This window comes from Cryptomeria japonica, chromosome 8 (genome assembly GCF_030272615.1).
Source record: "Cryptomeria japonica chromosome 8, Sugi_1.0, whole genome shotgun sequence".
NCBI classification, from domain to species: Eukaryota; Viridiplantae; Streptophyta; class Pinopsida; order Cupressales; family Cupressaceae; genus Cryptomeria; species Cryptomeria japonica.
The window spans coordinates 739473955-739494571 of NC_081412.1; the positions used below are offsets into that span (position 1 = coordinate 739473955).

The window sequence follows — 20617 nt, forward strand, 5'->3', positions numbered from 1 at the left end:
TTAACAAGTAATACAAAGCCCATTTTACGACCAATAGACCATTCATTAACTTAATTAAATTTTAATTATATTTAATTATATTCTTTTATATTTTTATTTTTTATTTTATTTTTATTCTTTTGGATTTTAATTTTATTATTATTTATTATTAAATTATATTTTAAAGTAGGGACATTACAACATCTTCCTTCTTGATTTGTGCATCGCATATCCTCTACACCATTTCAAGATCTGATTTCATTTCCAAGGTACAAATTATAATTACAACTAGAATTGTAATCAACAAAAAGTTTCAATAATCACTTCTCTTCCATCACACAATTTATCATCTTTTGATATCTTAAAGACTTTGACAAGACGACTTCTTATAAATAAAAAATCCATTTGTAAAAGGTGTGTATATCACCATCCAACTTGGAGTATCTAATGCCCATACAGTTTGTGCATCGTCCTGCTTGTGCCACAAAATCCTTAAGCTCTAATAATTGAATGAACAAATTCAATCTTTAAGTAGCTCTTAACAAATTAGATTGCTCAAGTATCAAAAATACATACTCACTTTTATGTTGATTCAGCAAAGCCAATCATTATTTTGTCTTGATAAAATATGGCAACCTGTAATGTCCCACCCTTGTGTGTGGCACTATGAACTGCCTCTGAACCTTGGTCTAGTACTTATACACTGATTTTGTGTGTTTATAAGAGTTTTTCAATGAATAAACAACAATAGTAACAAGTACTTCTACTTCGCAATCAAGAGATGTGATAACTCAACCTTAGATAAACTATTTCATAACTATCATAGATCTGATTACAAAAAATTTAAGGTCTGATGTAGAAATCAGATTACAACTACTGGTGATTTTAATCTTAACTACTTGAAGTTTGAAAGTAAAATTGGAAAGGAACATACCCGTTTGATAGCTCTTGGGATATGAAACATAACCCTTACGAGGCAAACAAGATAAGGAGAATGGACTGAAAGAGCTGTTTGCAGGTCTGATTTGGAAGGTGGCAGCCACATAGGTCACTCAGAAAATGAGTCCAGCAGCTACGAATCTGTCCTTCACATTCCAAATCTAATTCCAAGTAAAAAGTCTGTTTCAAGCACCCCAAAGTGTAGAAGTGTGCTTCAAGTCACTTCCGAGAACTGGTTCAGTCTGATTTTATTTCTGATTTGCTGTTGTAAACCTCAAACCCTCTGTAGCAAGGTGAAATACTTGTGCAAACTGCTGCAAAGGGAAGAACCTTGTGTCCCAAACATTAGACAGCATCAAAATAGCTACTCTACCTCCAAATATGGCCAAGAAAGGGATCAGTCAAACTAGCAAGCACCTCACTCAGAAATCTGATTCAAAATCTCCAAATGCTTGGAAACTCTCAACAAAACTACCTCCATCTTTATCAATGGTGAAAAACTTAAACCATCAATACCAAACAGCAAGGGTAATGGCTTTGCCTTTCTCCAAATATGCCCAATATGGGGGTCGGCTTAGCAAGGAGCTGACTCAGAAAACTCAGTAATTATATTCTAACTCCCTTAAATCTGCTGCAAACTTAAACTGTACTGCTGGTGTAGAGAAGTCTTGATGTCTTCAAGATGAAGATGCATAAGAAACCCTCTCCTTAGCTACCAATGAACGAAAATAGGGGGCGCCCTGGCACACAAATACCTCACTTCAGATTTCAACCAACAACTCTTCAAAACTGAAAATCTTTGAAGATCCAATGAAACCCCTGCTATGAGATTTCCCTTGCACACTCTTGGTTGATCTCCCACAACTGCAAGTGTGTTTGCTAATGGAGGTTTTCGTCTCCACAAGCAGCTCAAACCTAGTCCAGCAAGCTCCTCTAAGGAGGCATGGTGACATAACAACAATAACATGCCAAATGATTTACAAATAGCCTTTTTAATAGCTTCCAAGTCATGCACCCTAATTACGGTTTCTTCCCATCACCCGCTTTATGTTTTTAAATTGAGTTTTGCTTTTCTCTTTAATACTCCTTTTAATTTGAAATTCTTTAAAACTTTTAATATCTCACTCAAATACTTTTAATAATATTTTTTCTCTCCTCAAGGGCATCCAAGATAAGTCACTTAATTTCACCCTTCTATCATTTTCAATGACTTTATTATACCTTAATAATTTTGGCTTTCCAAGACACCTTTAATATCTTTTATAATATTACAAATAACCACAAAATGCAATAATCTTTGTTTTCTCTCTCTTGAGGCGTCCATACTCTCTCTCCAGAATCATATCATAAAATATACCTTCAAGGAGACGTAATTAAGTTAAATATTTTATTTAACTTAGCAACCTTTCCTAATATCACAAAATAATGCCCTGACACCTCCTAAACCACTCAGATATGCTATCTGAAACTTGAGAAATCCAACCCTAAATGATTTTCTTTGTCTATCTTGTTAGTCTACGAGAACCTGATGATAGACTAACCTTGATCAGTTGACACTGGCTAAGAAAGGGATATTACACAACCCTCTAATGAAGCTCTAAAAATTCACTTTGACGTTCTCTCAGCAAATCATTAGTCTTTAACGGCAACCCTCTAAAGACATTCAAACTAACATACTAACTTTCATACAGCATCTTGCAACTTGTTGGGGATATAATTTCCACATATTAACTCAAACTAACATACCATGTTTTTTGGAAGTTCATAATTTTTCAAGATGAAACCAAGTATATAAAGTATTCAACTGTCAATATCTCCCTTATGCTATTTTCCCCCTTCCAGAAAAACTGCATCTACATCATGTCAGCAACCTAACTTAACTACATGATTATCCATTAATTTTTGGGTAAGCAACTATGTCAAACATGTTTATTATTTTAAGGATGACATGTCATATGAGCAGCAAGCTCTCTATATCCAAGTTTGGGTCGGGTTTAGGAGAGGCAATGGTTCTTGAACAATGCCATCTTGCTTTATAGCTCATTACCAACTTGCCTGGTCAATATGTCAGGTATCACATTTTGTATGCTAGTGGAGTTCAAGAAGAGTCAAATGCTTAGCATCAAACCTACATAACACTTATACAGGATAAACATACATAGGTGCAGGTATTGCCTATTACTGACTGAAAAAGGTTGATGGGCAATGTCATCCACTTTTGATGTTAAATGTGTAATGATATTTCATTATAGATTAATTGAGTGATAATAAATTAAGACGTAGTCTCCTTATATAGAGAAAATACCGAGAAATAAAATAGAAACATTACAAAATAACTAAAACAACTAACTAAGAAATTAGCAACTACCTAATTGACTAAATATTCATAAATGACCATTAATATCACATTAATTACTTTATTACCCTATCACATTGATTACTTTATTACCCTCCCTTAATGATCATTTTACTAACTACACTAACAGAAGACAAAAATTTCAAGTCAATTGGCCATGAACACATAGAAGGTAGATTCCTTCTCCTCGAAATGTTTTGCTACATGAGCCTACTACTGAGACTCTCCCTAGTTGGACTTCTGATCAACCAACCACTTTCTGTAGAACCTCTAGATATGACCAAGCTTCCCACAATAGTGATTGGTGATATTCTTCTTGGAACCATCCTCAGATGTGTGTTGTCCTTTCTGCTGAGTGGGCGTGCCTTTGCCTTTATTTGTGGCAGTAACTACCGGTTCCACACTAACCATGTCATTGTTGCTACCAAACTGATGTCTCCACCTAGCTTGGTGCAATAGCTTATTGCACAACTCATCAAAATTCAAGTCAACATTAGTGGAGGTAATGTTGAGCGTCTCAATAAAGTGTTTGTAGAATCGTGGTAGACTATTCAGTGCAATCACCACCATGTCCTCCTCTTCCATCTTGCAACCAATGGCCTCTCGTTGATCGTGTATATCCTTGATCTTCATAAGATGCTCCTACAAAGACATCTTCTCATCGTGAGGGAAAACGACATATTCTTCAAAAAGAAAGCTTATCTTTTCTCCGACGTTTCATAGAGACTTTTCAAGTGCGCCCAAATCTTCGCAGTAGTCTTGCCAGATGGCACTTCTAGAAGCATTTCATCAATGACTGATAACTTCAGCAGCATAACCGCTTCTCATTTATGTTCATCAAACTTATCCCGGTCTTAACCCCCACTGTGGGATGAGTATATGTACCCAGAATAATTTGATCGAGACATCGGTACTCAAAAATCAAGAACATCCTCTACTTTCGGGCATTGTAGTTCCTACAGTTGAACTGCTGATTAACCTACAACATGATGTTGGTCAACAACGCTTTCCCTCCCGTTTTCTTATGCACAAAAAAATGAGGGAAATGCAAGCTTCAAAAGAGTCTGATTTTTCTGTCAAAAACCAGTAAAAACCTTCAACGAGTAGCCTTGTAGTTGGTACAAATGTCAAAAAATCTGATTTTCAAGTAAAAATCAGTCAAACCCTTGCTCACAAAACTCTACAAAGGGCGCAACACTCTTCAAACCCACGACTTTGTCAAAAAATCAAGAAAAATATCTGCAAAATTCCTAGGTCTGAACCCCTAGGTGCTGAAAAAAATGCAAGATACACACAATTTTTCCCAAAAATCGTACAAAAACCAAAAAAACATCTGCAAAAAAGCTCAAAAACCTTAGTCAGAAAAACTGCAAGGATTATGCAAAAAACACAGAGCCACAGGTCTACAAAAACAATCCCGTCACAGGTGTAGTATACTCCAAAACAGAAAAAATTAGCCACTAAAATCCGCCAAACCCAAACTCCTCGTGTGATTCCTAGAGATGTTAAACCAAATTGCAGGGGAGAAATTCGTCTATGCAGACCCAAAAACCTCAATCCGGGTCAAAAAAAGAAAGCCTAGAGGAATCACGTCGCGAGATAGAAATCCGTCGGGCAGAAGATGAATCGCATCGCAAAGAAGATGAATTACATCGCGAAAAAGAATAGGTCACGATGAAAAAAACGGCACCAAACAAAAGACATGGCAATAGAAGAGGTCACAATCCGTCACAGGAAAACCTAGTCACCACGGAGGAAAGAAAGAACGCCATGCAATAAAACAAAACCACGACCACGATTTTTGTGAAAATTGTACAAAAAAACAGCACACGATTTTTGTGAAAATCAACACCTAGGACAGAAAAAACTTTATTTTTCTCGGAAAAAATCGATCAAAAACCCTTCAAATTTGCATCCACAATTTTTTTAATAAAAAAAATTGATTAAAAAAATGTTTGGGAAAAAAAATCCAGGTAGAGAGAACACGAATTTTAAAAAAACATCAAAAGATGGCCCCTTGCTCTAATACCATGTAATAATATTTCATTATAGATTAATTGAGTGATTACAAATGGACACATAGTCTCGTTATGAAGAGAAAATACCGAGAAATAAAATAGAAACATTCTAAAAGAACTAAAAAAACTAAGTAAGAAATTAGAAACTATCTAATAGACTAAATATTCCTAAATGACCATTAATATCACATTAATTACATTATAAAAATGCACCCAAAAGGTGAGGTCATAGAGAAGAAAAAGGGATGGACTTTCCACTTGGGCATAGTTTGTCATATTGCATGTGATGGGATCTAATTGAAAGGTGAATAGCTAAGCACCAACCATGGTGCGAGGCTTCAATGAAAGACTTATACACTAGCCATATTTGCAAATTTCCCACAAAAGGTTTTGTTTATTATTTCATGCAAAACAATCCAATAGAAACTTCATTTTTATAAACAAAGGATTGTGTTTCATGGAGCTTTTAATTCTGCTCATGTAATCCATGGTGCTTAACAATAAACACAATAGATTCTCTTATCCTGTCAAAAAAGCAAAAATATTGCATTGAATACCTCTGGACAAATCCAAGCATTTCCAGCACCACGTATCTCACCACCATCCACAAGAGTTGCTTGAATGCCATATAGGTCTGCCATCTGGAAAAAAGTCACAAGTTACACAGCAACATTACAAGATATTTGACTCCACTTCAACCAACAATGATATATTCAAATAGAATATGTCGCTTATAAGTAAGTAGTTCTGTAATTAGAATCACTTTAATTAACTCAATGCCATCAGGTTGTTGTCAATAGAACACTATAGGTTCCGCAAAAAAATGTATACAACCAATTCTTCTAGCCTCCTGCGTGTCAAATTTAACATAATTCAACTTTTGCCGGCCATAATTTTCAGAAAGGTATTATAGAAACTCACACAATTATCAGTGTTAAAAGTAAAATTGGCTGACATGTATGAAAATGGAACACGATCAAAAGCAGCCACAGCCCCGTTATCCTTGTTTAGCCTGACTGATTCAGATGCAACAGAGGACGGCATATTTAAGTCATTATCATTTTTCTTTGAAACTACTGCGCTGCCTACAAATATGGGAACATCCATCGGGCCTTGGCAGTTGAAGACTGCTTTCAATGAGCCTGCTATCTGCAATTGACAACAATCCAAAAAGAATTACAATGGAATAGTCTTTATCTCAAATACTAAAATTTGTTATAATAAACAGAACTTTACCTAGAATATAATTAGAACTCAAATGCAGTAAATGAAGTAATTTATTAAAAAAATGGCTACAGTTCAGCCTACAAAAATTCCATTTTCAAACAGAACCAGCTCAAATTAATAAACCTTTTGACAAATGCTATATAGAGCAATTTCCTAGCATCAAAAATATTCCACAAATGAGAAACAACACACACATAAGGATAAGAATTCACATACAAGAATCCTGTGTAAAATATGACACAAAAATACATGAAGACAGACTTTACATCACTATATAAAATATCCTAGCATGCTTGAATTTAGCAAGACCATAAACTAGCAAATATCAATAAAACATGAAATGTGAAATTCTTAAATTTGTTTATACTTTTCCCCAGGTACGCAAACTTCAACACCAAAAAAGGAAAGAAATGGATTAAACAGCAGCATTTCATTGGAAGACTCGGGCATAATTCACAGGTAAAACACAACATCTTAAATAGCAGATAAAAATAAAAAACACCATCTAGTCTCATATACTTACTGGATATAACGAAGGCCTTGCCTTGAGAGTCCTCATAAGAGCATTGACTTCGACAATTGGGACCTGTAAAAAAACATATTTGAGAATAATTCATATCACCCAAAAAAGATAGAAGAACCTAACCAAATCAATACTCTGCCAACAATTACAATGTATATTGTTCCTCTGATGCGTACACTCTCAAGTAACTTTACTTGTAGAACTTGCAAAATCACACAAATTATTGTTCCAACATAATTTTGCTTCCAATGAAAGTTTAGTACGTTGATTTGAATGTCCATAGAGGACTAAATTAGTCTAGTGCTCTAAATTGAAAGATAAATAGTAGCTGCATGTTTTTAGAGTACTAAATTAGTTTTCCATTCAAAATTGAAAGACAGGTAGTAGTTGCAAACTTGCAACAACAACAAAGCAATGAAAGGCAAGCAGAGAATCATCACATTCAGATTTTTGTTAGAGCAAAAGAGTATTCACCTAATTAATTGTTTAATTACTTAGGTCCCTTTTACATTAGCATCTTAAGCTTACTTAGGTCATGTGTTTTTTGTGCCTCAAGTTATAGGATGAGGACACATGTCATGATCTATTTTTATCCTCACCTAGGGTTTCCCTAGGGTTGTTTTGCCTTTTGCTTTTCACATTTTTCTTTTATAAGGATTCATTATTGTATGATTGACTTAATTGTGAGGTTGCACATTCATAATGATTCATGCTTTTTTAGATCAACAGCTCTTGGCCTCCATAACTTCTGTTTTTCTCTCTTTCTATTACAAATGCTTGATAGCAAGTGATCCTTGGGAGCTGCAGGGTTGAGGAATCAACTCTGACATGGTATCAAAGCTTCCAATCTGCAATTCCCTGTCCTCTTTTTAAAAGATCCAATCTTCAGTGATTAAACAGTGCATCATCAAGCCAAATCAACTTCACAATTGAGTCTAGAAGGCCTCTCCATCACCTTCCAATCTTGACCATACAAAGGACCGTCCATTCTTGTCTATACCTCAAGAACAACCTATTTTGTCACATAAGAGAGCAAAGGGACCATTGAAAAAATCATTTCACAATGAGGGTAGACAAATTGCAGCGCAAGATATAGCTAGATGCATCTATGCTAATGGATTAGCATTAAATGTCGTTTGCTCACCTTATTGGCAAAAAATGGTGAGATCAATCAATGAAGCTCTTTGATACAAGAGCAAGGTTTGTGCTCATAGTTGGTGGTACTTCCATGGAGAAGTATACCAGCAACTACAACCTACTGCCACCAAAAATTTATTGCAAGTTCGTTCTTAGTTATTAAAAAATATCTTCAATCTTGTTTATATTTTCAATTTTAATTTTATTTATGACTCTTAACTCTCCCATTTCAAAATCTTGATAGGTTGCTAGTTCATCTTCATCCAAGAGTAATTGGAGCACAAACTCCATCCACTCAATAGTCTACATTCCAAAAAGGCGGAGGACTTGGTCTTTGTACATTCAAACTTGTGGCTCCTCACAAACAAACAAAATGTGTAAGATTCTCTTTCTACCCTGAGCTGAAATTTTCTGATTTTGGATTGTTTTCTTGTCTGCTTTTCTTTGACCAGTGGAAAAGAGTGTTTGAATTTGGTTTTTATTTTGAGTTTTATGATGCCAAACAGTAATACAATGCTTGAAATGCAAAATAAACACAACAATGACACTTTTTTGGACTTCTACTATAAGATAATAGACTGATCAGGAAATCAGAATTCTGATTTTTATTGCAGCAAACACCAATAACAAGAAATGGACAATTTATAACATCCAGAGTCACAATGGGCATACCAAGAGTCCAGCGCTGACCTGCAGGTGTACTTTTATTTGACTAAATGGATGAATAATGCAATGTAGGAGCTTCTAGAGGGTTTCAACTGCTCCAAAGTTATTTATTCTTATTAACTACTATTATCTTAAACTTTTATTGCTGAAATAGGTAGATCTAGAACAAATCACAAAACGCTGCAAGGCAAGATCTCTGGATTTTGACTAATTCTCCCACTGATTTGCTCATATCATCCACCTATGCTGCTAACAATCAATTTCTAATCAATTTTGAACCATAGTCATTGCTGATTTATTTATTTGGCGTCCCAGGAGTCTCCAAAGTGTACAACCTACCTGGGCTGATTTGCCATTTACAGCCACTTCCGGTAGTCTTTCTCCCGCTTTTATCACTGATCTGTCCTCAACAACATTAATAATAATTACCATGACCTGATTTGCTAATATCAGTTAACAAACAACACCAAAAATGACCTGAATTGCTTCCTGTAAACTGAATTGGTCAACAAATAATATCATGTAGCCAGATTGGAGGAATGTCCAACCTATTTCCTCAGAAGTTTTCATTCCTGAGGATGAATCCTACTGCAACTCTCAACCAGAGCTCTACTTCAGATTTACCAATGAAAAAAAATGATCAAGAATGATGAAAAATGACCTCCAAATGCATTTTAAAAGGATCCAAACCCTAGGTCATCACTTTTAGGGTTTCTATGTTTTCACTTTATTAATTTTAATAAAATACAAGTCTTCCTTTAAAAATTGACCCCTTTGGCATTATATTTTATTATTATAATATTTTCCCCTTTTTATTACAACATTTTATGCCTCAAATGCCTAGGAAAAAGGGCGCCAACTTATTATAAGTTATTTTATTATAAAGTGATTATAATATCACTTTAATATATTTTATTTAAATCCATAACAATATTTCCTTATTTACTCATAAAATGCAATCAGGGACTCAAATCTTAATTCGATCTGAAGCACTATGGTCACCGATGCCACCTGAGTCCTACAAGCTAACTGGCAGTTCATCCTACAAAATAGGAACTCTCCCTAAAAAATAGTGTCATGTCCCCTCCTTGATCATTATATATATCCTAAATGAAGCAAGTATTACTATTAAATAATATAATGATTTAACAACAAATGATTATTTGAAATTTATTTATTTATTAAATATTATTATTTAATTAATATATATTACTATTTAATTAATATATATTAATAATTTATTCTTGAAATGTTCAAATAAAAATTAAATTAATATTACATTGTAAAGATAATTTATATATTATAAACATTTGTTAAGAAATTAGAAACGATGGAGGGGTGATACAAAAAATAACCAAATAAGTATTATGACAATCTTCAAACAATAGTGACTATTTAAGTGAAGGCTATGAACGTAATGATTGACAAATGTGCAAACCGAGTAAGCAAGAAACACAATTAGTATATTACAGTGGCAAACAATCAATATGTTGACCAGTTCATAATGATGGACATATTATCATTGTTGTCAAAAGGATTTGCTAAACCATGAACACTGTTGAATCCATTGCACAATCACATTCAGATGTACATGCAGTCCCAGTTGTTTATACATTCTAATGTACATACAGTCTGATATATACTCAGACCCTTACGCACAGATAACAGTAATAAACCATTATACAGTACTTGGAGGAATACATATATACAGCATACACTCAGAAACAAGAAGCTATATATATATATATATATATATATATATATACAACAAGCTACGGTGAACCAGCAACTTGCCATCCATTGTATTCATGTATTCATAAATAGAATAAATATATACTAAGTCACCGAATTTATATGTATCGCGTGGGTAATGTATGACGGGATACCAGAATTTCTATGCGGTCAAAATAATAGACTGTATTAAAAGACTATGGTGAATCGTGGTCATTAATAAGAATTTCTATCAGCAGATTAAAAGATTAATTTAATAATTAATTACAAACTATGAATCGTGGTCATACAAACATGATTTGTCAAACAAAAAAAGGCAAATACGACTTTTTGAAAAGTCGTGATCCTTCACAAAAGATACGATATGTATATTTAAGTGTGTGGAGTATGAGTAAGACAAGGGAATTCTAAAAAGCTTAGAGGAGAATAGAATTGATATTACAGGCAGTAACATCTGCGTTCTTGGTGGTATGCATGGAGATGTGCTTAATACGTATACTTGATATATGAAGCCTGATAATGTTATTATGCAGATTTTAATAATAATATTTATTTAGACTGCAATACGTATGACAGTCATTTAATTTCATTACTGTGGCAGACCAGATCTAACACATGTCAGATCTGTCTGCTCTTACAGCCAGAATTATAATAACTAAATGTTTTTAGGCAGTGGTGGTGTTAATAATTTATATAGTATGTAATTAATATATATATATTCAAATCAGAATAAGGATAATAGATTTATATGTGATAACGATGTAAGCAAGATTTACATTGGCTTGATATACATATATATACTTGATTATATTTTCTTAGATTATTTATATATGCGTGTCTTATCTCGTAATCAATCAAAGGAATGAATGGAGGAAGTACGTTAGGGAATTGCAGTTTACCGGTTCTCCCAAGCTAAGTAGGCCACCCCAAGGGATGGAATTGTCATAGTGGGACGTTCCTACCTCTTGTGGGCCAAGAGGTGAGTTGTCATAGTGGGATGCTACGTGCTCTTGGGCTTAGTTGAGTTGGGCAGTTTATAGCCGCCCTCGCAAGGCTTTCCTACCAAACTAAACTATGATTGAATATGGGTAGAAAGACATGTTTATCATTCTATGTAAATATATTTGCTATTAATCCATCTAATTATTTATGTATTCCTAAGCTTATCGAATGGCTAGATGAAGTTACTCTTATATATTGAAAAAAATTAAAATGATAAACTATATTGTGTTATTACTAATTTAGGACAAAATTCAGGTAATCACAAGTTGGGGAGATTACAAATAGGAACTGTAGTGTAAACGCTCAAAATGGCTCATGGAGCCCCTGCAAAGCTCTATGCCCCTCAAACCCAAACCTCAAACCCAAGCCCAAACTAGGACCGGCAACTTACGATTTTAGAAACTTGCAACTTCTTTGTTTACCACCATTCTTGAGATATTTTCCTTCAATATTCATTTTCAAGTAAATAGATAATGAAAAAAAATGTTCTAAAATCTTAATGCATGAGTTGCTATTGCTTCCTTCATGTATAAGATTGCTCCTTTTATTTTGCTCATAGATTAGAGCTCAATTTCATTGAAAATGAATAGATTTTGTTGTAGTTTGTTTCAAAAAGCGTATCATAGATATTAGACATGCATTGTCTAGTAAGGCAGCAGATCCAACCAGGGCAAAATTTACTGTTTTCAACACTATGCTGGATTGGGAAGCATGGTGTTACCTAAAATACTCCCTTGCCCTGATTTTGTAATGGTCTGCACCGAAAATTATGATGAAGATAAAAAAGCAATTGTCAATAAAAATACAAAAGAGGAAATTATATCCATAAACGTGGGAGAATTTGCTCGTTTGTTGAACCTAGGGTTTGAAGCACAAAACCCAAACGTCCACATTGACCTAGGAAAGTTGGCAAAGAATTATGAAAGTCTTGATCCAAGTCGCAGAGATTCATTTATCAGAGTTCTAATAATGCATGGTACTCTGTTGGAACAGAATCATAAGCCTCCTTATGATTCTAACATTTTTGTTCCATGGGTTCGGGATACTATTTCCTTGTTGACATTTTGCCTGGGATTGGAAAATGATAGGGAAGTGGGTGCTAGCCTTCTTGAAATGATTTTTAATATCCATTGTGTAACTCAACCAGTAAGATATAATTTTGTTGAGCACGTTGTTCAATCCATGCAAAAACAATTACTAGTGATCAAAATAGGTTCCTGTAAGACATTTAGGTTCTCATCCTACTTGTGCTATCTCCTTCTATCCAAGTATCGTGCAATATTTGGGACCAACAATATTCAAATTGTGAACTATAAGATTGATGAGAAGACTCAGAATAGAACAAAGTGTCCAATATATGAATGGACACCAAAGATAAGGATGCATGATAACAAAAAGAACTACAACCATTTTGTAGACTTCTTTTTGGCACCAATGTATAATGAAATTACAAGCACTCCAATGCCTAGATTGCCTGTGTCTTGTAGAGATTGCATTCAACTCGAAAGTCAAATACAATTGGCTGATTGGTTCTTCATGGAAGAATACACTGTGTTACGGTTTTACAGATCAGCATTAAAACCATACAGACTTCCAATACATGTGACAGAGAGGGTATTTGCATTGGAATATGTACGGCAATTGGAGAGCACAGATAGGCACTTCCATGGTCAGCAAAAGAAGAGCATATTTCCTTCCTTGCCTTTCTCATGTGGAGGGTTCACATTTGAGAGAAAAGCATTCAATGTGGCACATGATTTTTTGACAGTTTTTAGCTTTGGTGAAGAGGGTCTCTGGCAGTATGATCCAATCGATGTAGTTCAAGCAAGGCTTAAGAAAAATGGGAACTCTTCAGCGTTATGCCAACATGAAAATAAACCATTGCTAGAAAAGCTTAGAAACATGGACCCCTGGGATGAGGTAAAAAAAGAGATGGAGAAAATTGCCACTGACAATAACATTTCAACAGAAGAAATGTCATCACAAATTATGGCATTGCACACACAGAGGACAACAGAGGAGGGTCAGGGCATCCGAAATAGGAGGTCCTACAATTTCTACCAAAAATTTGCTAATCCATCAAACAAATCTATTCCCAAAACAATTTTGCAAGAATGTAAAGAAAGTTATTGGACTCAAACCAAAATAAATGATTTTTGGACTATGAGGAAGAATCTTGGTGAACCAAAGACCAGTGCAGAATTTGAGTCCATCGACGAGGATGAAGAGTTTAGCAATTGTGGAATATGGAGCATCCCACAACAACATATGACAGGAGTGAAGATGATAATGACTATGAGGTTGAGCCCACTCCAACAACTACTATAGTCCCTAAAATATTAGGTGGAGTCAATGATTCCATGAAATAAAAATATAGCAAAGGGGCAAACATTGTGGAAAAAATGGGTTTTGAAGGTGGTGGTCTAGGTGCCAAAGGAGAAGGCATTTGGTATCCACTTGAGGTACAACTTCCATCAAATTCAAAATCAAAAGCTCTTGTTAAACCAGTCACTGGACTTGATTCTTCAGATTCATCATGGAAAGGTACTACTCATTACCCTCAGGATCCACCTCCATTTGTTTCAGGTTCAAATCCACAACCACCACCACATCATGGTATTCCCATTGGTGGTGAATCAAGTGCCACTACCACTAGTGGGGGATCTGGGGATAGTATTCCTATTAGTGTTCAGTCAAGTGCCACTGCGATTGGTGGGGTTGGCATGGGTACTACTACTGATACTAGTTGTCTTGGTGTTGGACAAGGGCAACAACAAAATATCTCTCGCAAGAGGCCACAAGTGGTAGATACTCATACTATTCAGAATCCTATATCAAGTGCCACTGACACTACAAATCTATCATTTGCAGCTTCAAATCAAACCCCTCAAAAGATTATAAAAACTACACATGAAAGTGATAGTGGGACGGGATCAAGAATGGTTGTTGGTAATCCTAGTAATGCATTAGTTAAAACCACAGGCATAGGTGGAACTGGAGCCTCTACTATTCCTATTTCAGCTTTCAAACATTCAATTGCTTCAGCAAGCCCAGATTTTCAATTTTGTGATTACTATGATAAATTTGAGCACACAACAAATGCAAATAAAGAAAAAAAAAGAGCATTTCATAGGGTTGCCCTAACTGAAGTTTTAGACGAACAGCCTGCAAGGAACAAGGTATTTCCAACATATGATCCACACAAAGAAATGGAGTTCATGGTTGTTATGCCCCCAACTAAAGATATAATTCCACCACAGGGTCAGATAGATCCCTCTGAATTTCAAGTTAGCACCCTCCAAATAGATTTTTCCAAAGTACATAATGTGGACAAAATTAGTGTGTCAAAAGGACTAACAAAGTGGTCTACACTTCACTGCTAAAAGTGGAGAGAGAAAAAAATAAACTGGAGAAACAAATAGAAAAGCTACAGGCAGACCTGGCAAACGAAAAATCAAAGAGGAAACCAACAGATAACAAGTGCAATGATTTACAGAAAAGGATAAAAAATTCGAGCTCTGCAGTAGAAAGTGCAGAGCAAGAAAAGATGGATGCAGAATTGAAGGACCTGAGAGAAAAATTGGCTAAAAGCAATAAAACAATTGATGAGGAAAGAGGCAGTTTTCAAATATTATACAAAAGTTATGAGTCTGTTGCTACCAAAATAAGAAAAATACAGGACATATTGGATCATGAGAAGGAAAAAGAAAAACATTTGGAAGAGGAAGTAGAGGAAGAAAGAAAAAAATGTGCACAAATGAAAGAAGACCTACACAATGCAAATGATAAAATTAAAAAATTGGAGGATAGATTGAAAGATAATATGAAAAATACAACAAAGTATATACAAGAAAACATTTGGGGGCAAATAATGCAGAGGAGTGACAAGTTGTGTGAATGGTTTGAATTGAATGAAAGTCTGAGAATAATTTATATGAAAATCAAAGGGCACATTGAGAAGAGCATACATGTTTATTCAAAAGAGGATATGGCAAAACAGATTTTGCAAGTAGTCTACAGTACCAGTGACAACTATTTGGCATCCAAGGGAATTAAGAGCCGCATTGATGCCACAGTTAAGACATCATCTATCCTTCAAAAATGTCAGAAACTAAGGGAAACATCAAAAGTTATGGATAAATGTGGCAAAAAGATATTGAAGCTGCAAGAAAGGACAACTACTTTGATTAAACTTGGTTTGCCTAAGACCGTTGACCCATCAAATAAATTCATTGGAAAATAAGGTTACAAAAAGACATGGAGATATAAAAATGAAGTATGATTTAGACTTGCTTCCTAAGAACACAACTCCCAAAAGCTTTCTGGAATTCATCAAACCATTTACAACTTTGAATGCAATATTAGGTGAAATAGTGACGTCAAGTTTGTGATTCTAATGTTGAGTCTTCACATGTTGCAAATCGACCTGAAGTTGTTGTTGCTCCCTTGTTTCTATAAAAAGGAATTCAGGGTCATTTGCAAAGGGTTCTGAAACTTTGTATTGACTTTTGCATGGAGAATCACACAGGGTGGTGTATTGAATCAATTGTATCATATATATTTTGAAAGAATTAATGAAAATCTAAGTTCTCAAACATGTCTAAATAAACATCTTTGTATCAATAAACACATTATGGTCTTTTATTATGCTATTTTAAATCTATAAATAGAAAGTTGAAAAATACAATTACAAATCAATATTAAATTCTAATTGCAAAAAGTTGACAGACTCATAAAATATCATCAAGTTATCAACCATAATAATATGCTTTCATAATACGAATGATGAGATACAACAATAAGATTAATAAATACCAATCTCTTACAATTAGCATTCATCCTCATCAAATTTAGAGCTTTCTTGATTCTTGTCTGTGTTTTCTTCACTCTGAGTCTGCATAGCTTCGTTGAACTGCATCTCAATGCTACCAGTAGGTCTAGTACATGAGTCAATAGTCCCACTAGCACTTTGGTTTGAAGTGTTGCCCAAACCTCTTCTTTCGCATTTGGACCTCCAGATTTGCAGTGCCCTATCGTAAGGAAAAGTCTGGACATCATACCTAGTAGTATAGAGCCTCAAGCAATTTTCCAAATTTTTGTCGGATTTGTTTCTTAGCTTTGATTTTAGGAACCTCAAAGCACTGAAAACTCTCTCATCTTCCACCGAACCCAATATCATGGTAAGACTTAAATCAGCAAGCTTCAAATATTCTGGCATTGAATCACGCAACGCTGCATTCTCAACTATATATTTCCAAAGCCTTGTTATTGATCCCTCTTTGCGGGGGTTCTCCATTGTGCCATATTGTTCCCTCATAGTGTATGCAAAATGAGATGATTGCTCTCTAAGACAAGTTTCATCTAATATTCCATTTATAGTTACTCCATTTAATTCTCTGGATATAAAAAATTGTTTTATCAAAGTCAGTAGCTTACTTCGAAAATCAGTTGCACTGTTGAGGCTCCAATATTGAGGAAACACAATAGGCATGGCTTCGAGTAGGTTGTCAGGAGGGAATCTGCTTCTAATTTGTAAGGAAAGATCATAGGCAATTTTCTTCACAGAAGTAGTTACAGACTCAACAATCTTGTCGAAATCTTCCCTTGTAACTCTTGCTAGTTGCTTCCTGGGGCGCTTTCCTAGTTCCTCGAGGTCGATCGTGGCATAGAAGTGCATCGGTATCTCAACTCCCCGTACATTGGCACATACCTCCTCGTTTGCACCGATTTGTAAAAATTTATCAAGATTGTTCAAATCTGTGAGTATCTGCCACTTAATAGATTTTTCATCAGATAGTGTAGGTTGATTTCGATAGAGATTGTCGAAGGTCATGCATGTCATCTTATGCAGCGTATCATATTTTGTAATATACAGAGCTCTTTTTTGGGCAGCCTCATAATATTCCTCGTTTCCTCTAGCATGGGCAGAAGAGCTGCTAAAGTTAAGAGTGTGTCTAGATTACTTAATCCGAAGAAGGTCAAGAAATTTCGGTTGATCTGATTCGTCGCGAGTTGTGTGAAATAGTCCAATCAAGGATGGATATTCTGAAAAAAACCGATGCGCTGGCCCATCCAAAGAGATCCATCTGGTATCATTATCCTTGAGATGCTTGTTCCCATCAGTTATTCCATCAACAAAGTGTTGAAATTCCATAAATCGCTTGAGACTTCAACAGAAGTGTGAGTAGAGCTCTCTGATTAAAATTTCATTTTTTTTACTAAAGCGTACTTGCTCACAATTCCAAAAGCTAGATTCATTCTGTGAGCCATGCAGTGAATTGCAATAATGTACAGTGCAAATGAAGTTTCAATCTTTGTACAAAGACCGTTCCTGTGACCTTGCATTACTGAAGCTCCATCTGCTCCACAACACACCAATTTTTTGGCAACCGTCATGTCTATATTTTCTCATGAAAATAATACTCTTTGGCATTCCTCACATGCTTACATTCCTCCTTTGTTTTCCATCTTATCACTGATTTTTCAACTCCATCTATCATTTGTTTTTCATAAACTTTACCCATAATGCTTTTCTATAGTGTCAAATTTTAGCTGCAACCTAATTTCCTTGTTATGTTTCCAAGTGCAAATCTTACACCTGCATTCTATTGGAGGCTCGCCTTCAATTTGATTCTCTACTGGTTCAATGAATGGATACTTTGATGCCCAATTAATTTGAAAATTCCTAACTGACATATCCCACTCCTGATCCTTTTTTGATTGTGGTTGATCCTTTTTTGATCTGGCTTTTTTTTTCCCCTTCCGTACATTATCATCAATGGCATTATCACCCAAGTTGATTATATCATTCCAATTAACTTGGGCATCTACCAAATAATCTTTTTCAAGATCATCCTGATCTGAGATATCAGGTTCGCCGTCGTCTTCAACATGCAATGTAGGTTGCGAATTTTGTACTTGTTCTTGTGATGATGTACCTTCCTGATTTCTTTTCCAAAGCCAAAGTACAAAGACAACGTTCTCCTTTTTGTTGGCCTCTCATGGCCTTCCCCACATTCAGGTTTCCTACCCTTCTTCCTGTTCGACATCTCCAACAAAATAAAGGTTGCCAAAAAAATATCAATTTGTTGAAGAAGCAATAATAGACTATAAAGTATAAGATATGTTTCATTGGCCCTACGACCTACAATCTAGATGTTTGAGGTCTGAATCTCCCGGCTGACCACTTGGCACTGACGGGTCCCCACTAAATAAGAATGAACTCAACAGTGCAAACAAATATAGATAAATTCATAATAATATTATAACACATCAAAAATATGATCGCTAACGTTTAGGTCACTAGCAGTCACCAATGTAGTCAACAACAATGATTTTCCTTGGTCTGAAACTTCGCTATTGATCAAAATTCAGAGCCTAGAACCCACCAAATTGTGTAGAGATAGATCTGATTTTTGAATGTATTTATACCAATCCTTATATAGCGAATTCCGCAGGAATTTTATATGGTATACAAATATTTGGCAAATCCCGCGTAACTATAACACGACTTATGTAATTTTTGAGGCGATTATGGGTCGTCCAAATAATTGGCAAATACAATATAGTTGGCGAAAGTTGGGGTGAATGGACACGCGTCGGCAAAATGTCAGGCGAATAGGGTCCTCCTGGCTAAAAAATCTTCATATGCCTATAAGTGAATTATGGTCATCTATTAAGGCAACCTCGGAGAGTGTAGGCAAAAAAATTAAATTTACCATGTGTCCGTTGTATATTGTATTGGTGAAATCCTCGCATAGCCACATTTAATTACATAAAACATATGGTGATTGGGCCGTGAATTTGACGGAAATTGATAATGTTTTGGCGACATGGCCACCCCTAGTCGATACAAAATATTCGCCATTTCCCAGGTCGCCGACATGAAAAATTTGCCATTGGCGAATATTTGCCACTAAAGTAATCCCTGCTACACCCTTCTTGCATTGTGAAAACCGTTTTGGAAGTCAAACCTAATTTCACTGCAAAAACTTGAGAAATTCCAACCTAGGTGTATGCTCAATGCAAAATTCTATAAAAGTCCAAATTTGAGGGTTAGAAAATGCTAGATTAGTGTGAAGTCTGCTAAGGCAAGAAGAGAGAGTGATAAATTTAATCAAAGTTCGACTTCATTTAAGGCAATGCAAAATGATTCCAAACTCTGATCAGGTTGGAAAGTAGAACTTGCTTCAACTCTGACTTAACTTTACGCAAAAGCTTATGAAAGTCCAACCTTGTTGTGGAATACAAAACTTAAAGAACGTTTGATCTATGTCTAAAGAGAGTTATTGGAACTCCAACCTAGACCAGTCAATAATGCAAAACATTTTATAACTCCGACCTGGCTTTTTTGCATAGTGAAAAACCTGTGTTGCATGGGTACCCATACCCAACCCCCTAGAATGCATACCCAGAGTTCCGTGACTCGCGGCGAGTCACGCGAGTCCGCGAGCCGAGTGACCTCCGCCGGGTCACGGCGACCCTGACCCGGGCCCGGACGAGTCACAGGGTGTGACTCGCCTGACTCGCCGAGTCAGCGAGTCACCCCCTGACTCGCCGAGTCCGAGGGTCGTGACCCGACCGGCGCAGCTGGAAAAAGTGGACGCCAAAACAAAAAAAACATAACACATTTTTATTATGTTTTGTGCCATTTGCCTTTGTTATAACCCTAAAAGGGATTGCCATTCAGTTTTATGAGTGGAAGAGAGGAAAAAAAAGAGGAAGAGTTTTGCAACCAGCTGAGAGGAAGAGGTGAAAAACTTGCACAAATCACATTGGGGCAGCACTACAGTTGCATTGAGAGCATCAAGGAGCTCATTTCAAACACTTGTCAACAAATTTGAAAGAGGTAAGTTTTAATTTTTATTGATTTTGTTGGTTTTTTTTCTATATTATGGATTTTTTCATTTTTTTTAATTTTTTTTTTAACTTCAGCTTTCCAAATCTATATTGCTGCTTGCATACTTCAATGATTCAATCACAATGACATAAATAGAACAATAGCATAGCAAACCCTAGACTTTTTTTTTGAAAAAATTG

General features: G+C 35.5%; 1 protein-coding gene across 2 annotated transcripts in view; it reads right to left on the minus strand.

Moving 5' to 3' along the window:
* The window catches only part of LOC131061447 (protein SUBSTANDARD STARCH GRAIN 4, chloroplastic), a 277450-nt gene that overhangs the window by 171736 nt on the left and 85097 nt on the right, over nucleotides 1-20617 (minus strand). For both annotated transcript variants that reach the window (XM_057995142.2, XM_057995140.2), the window contains exons 7-9: nucleotides 7043-7105; nucleotides 6214-6441; nucleotides 5850-5933 (exon numbers count right to left, since the gene is read on the minus strand). In XM_057995142.2, coding sequence (XP_057851125.2) covers nucleotides 5850-5933; nucleotides 6214-6441; nucleotides 7043-7105 — 375 coding nt within the window. The remainder of the gene's footprint in view (nucleotides 1-5849; nucleotides 5934-6213; nucleotides 6442-7042; nucleotides 7106-20617) is intronic.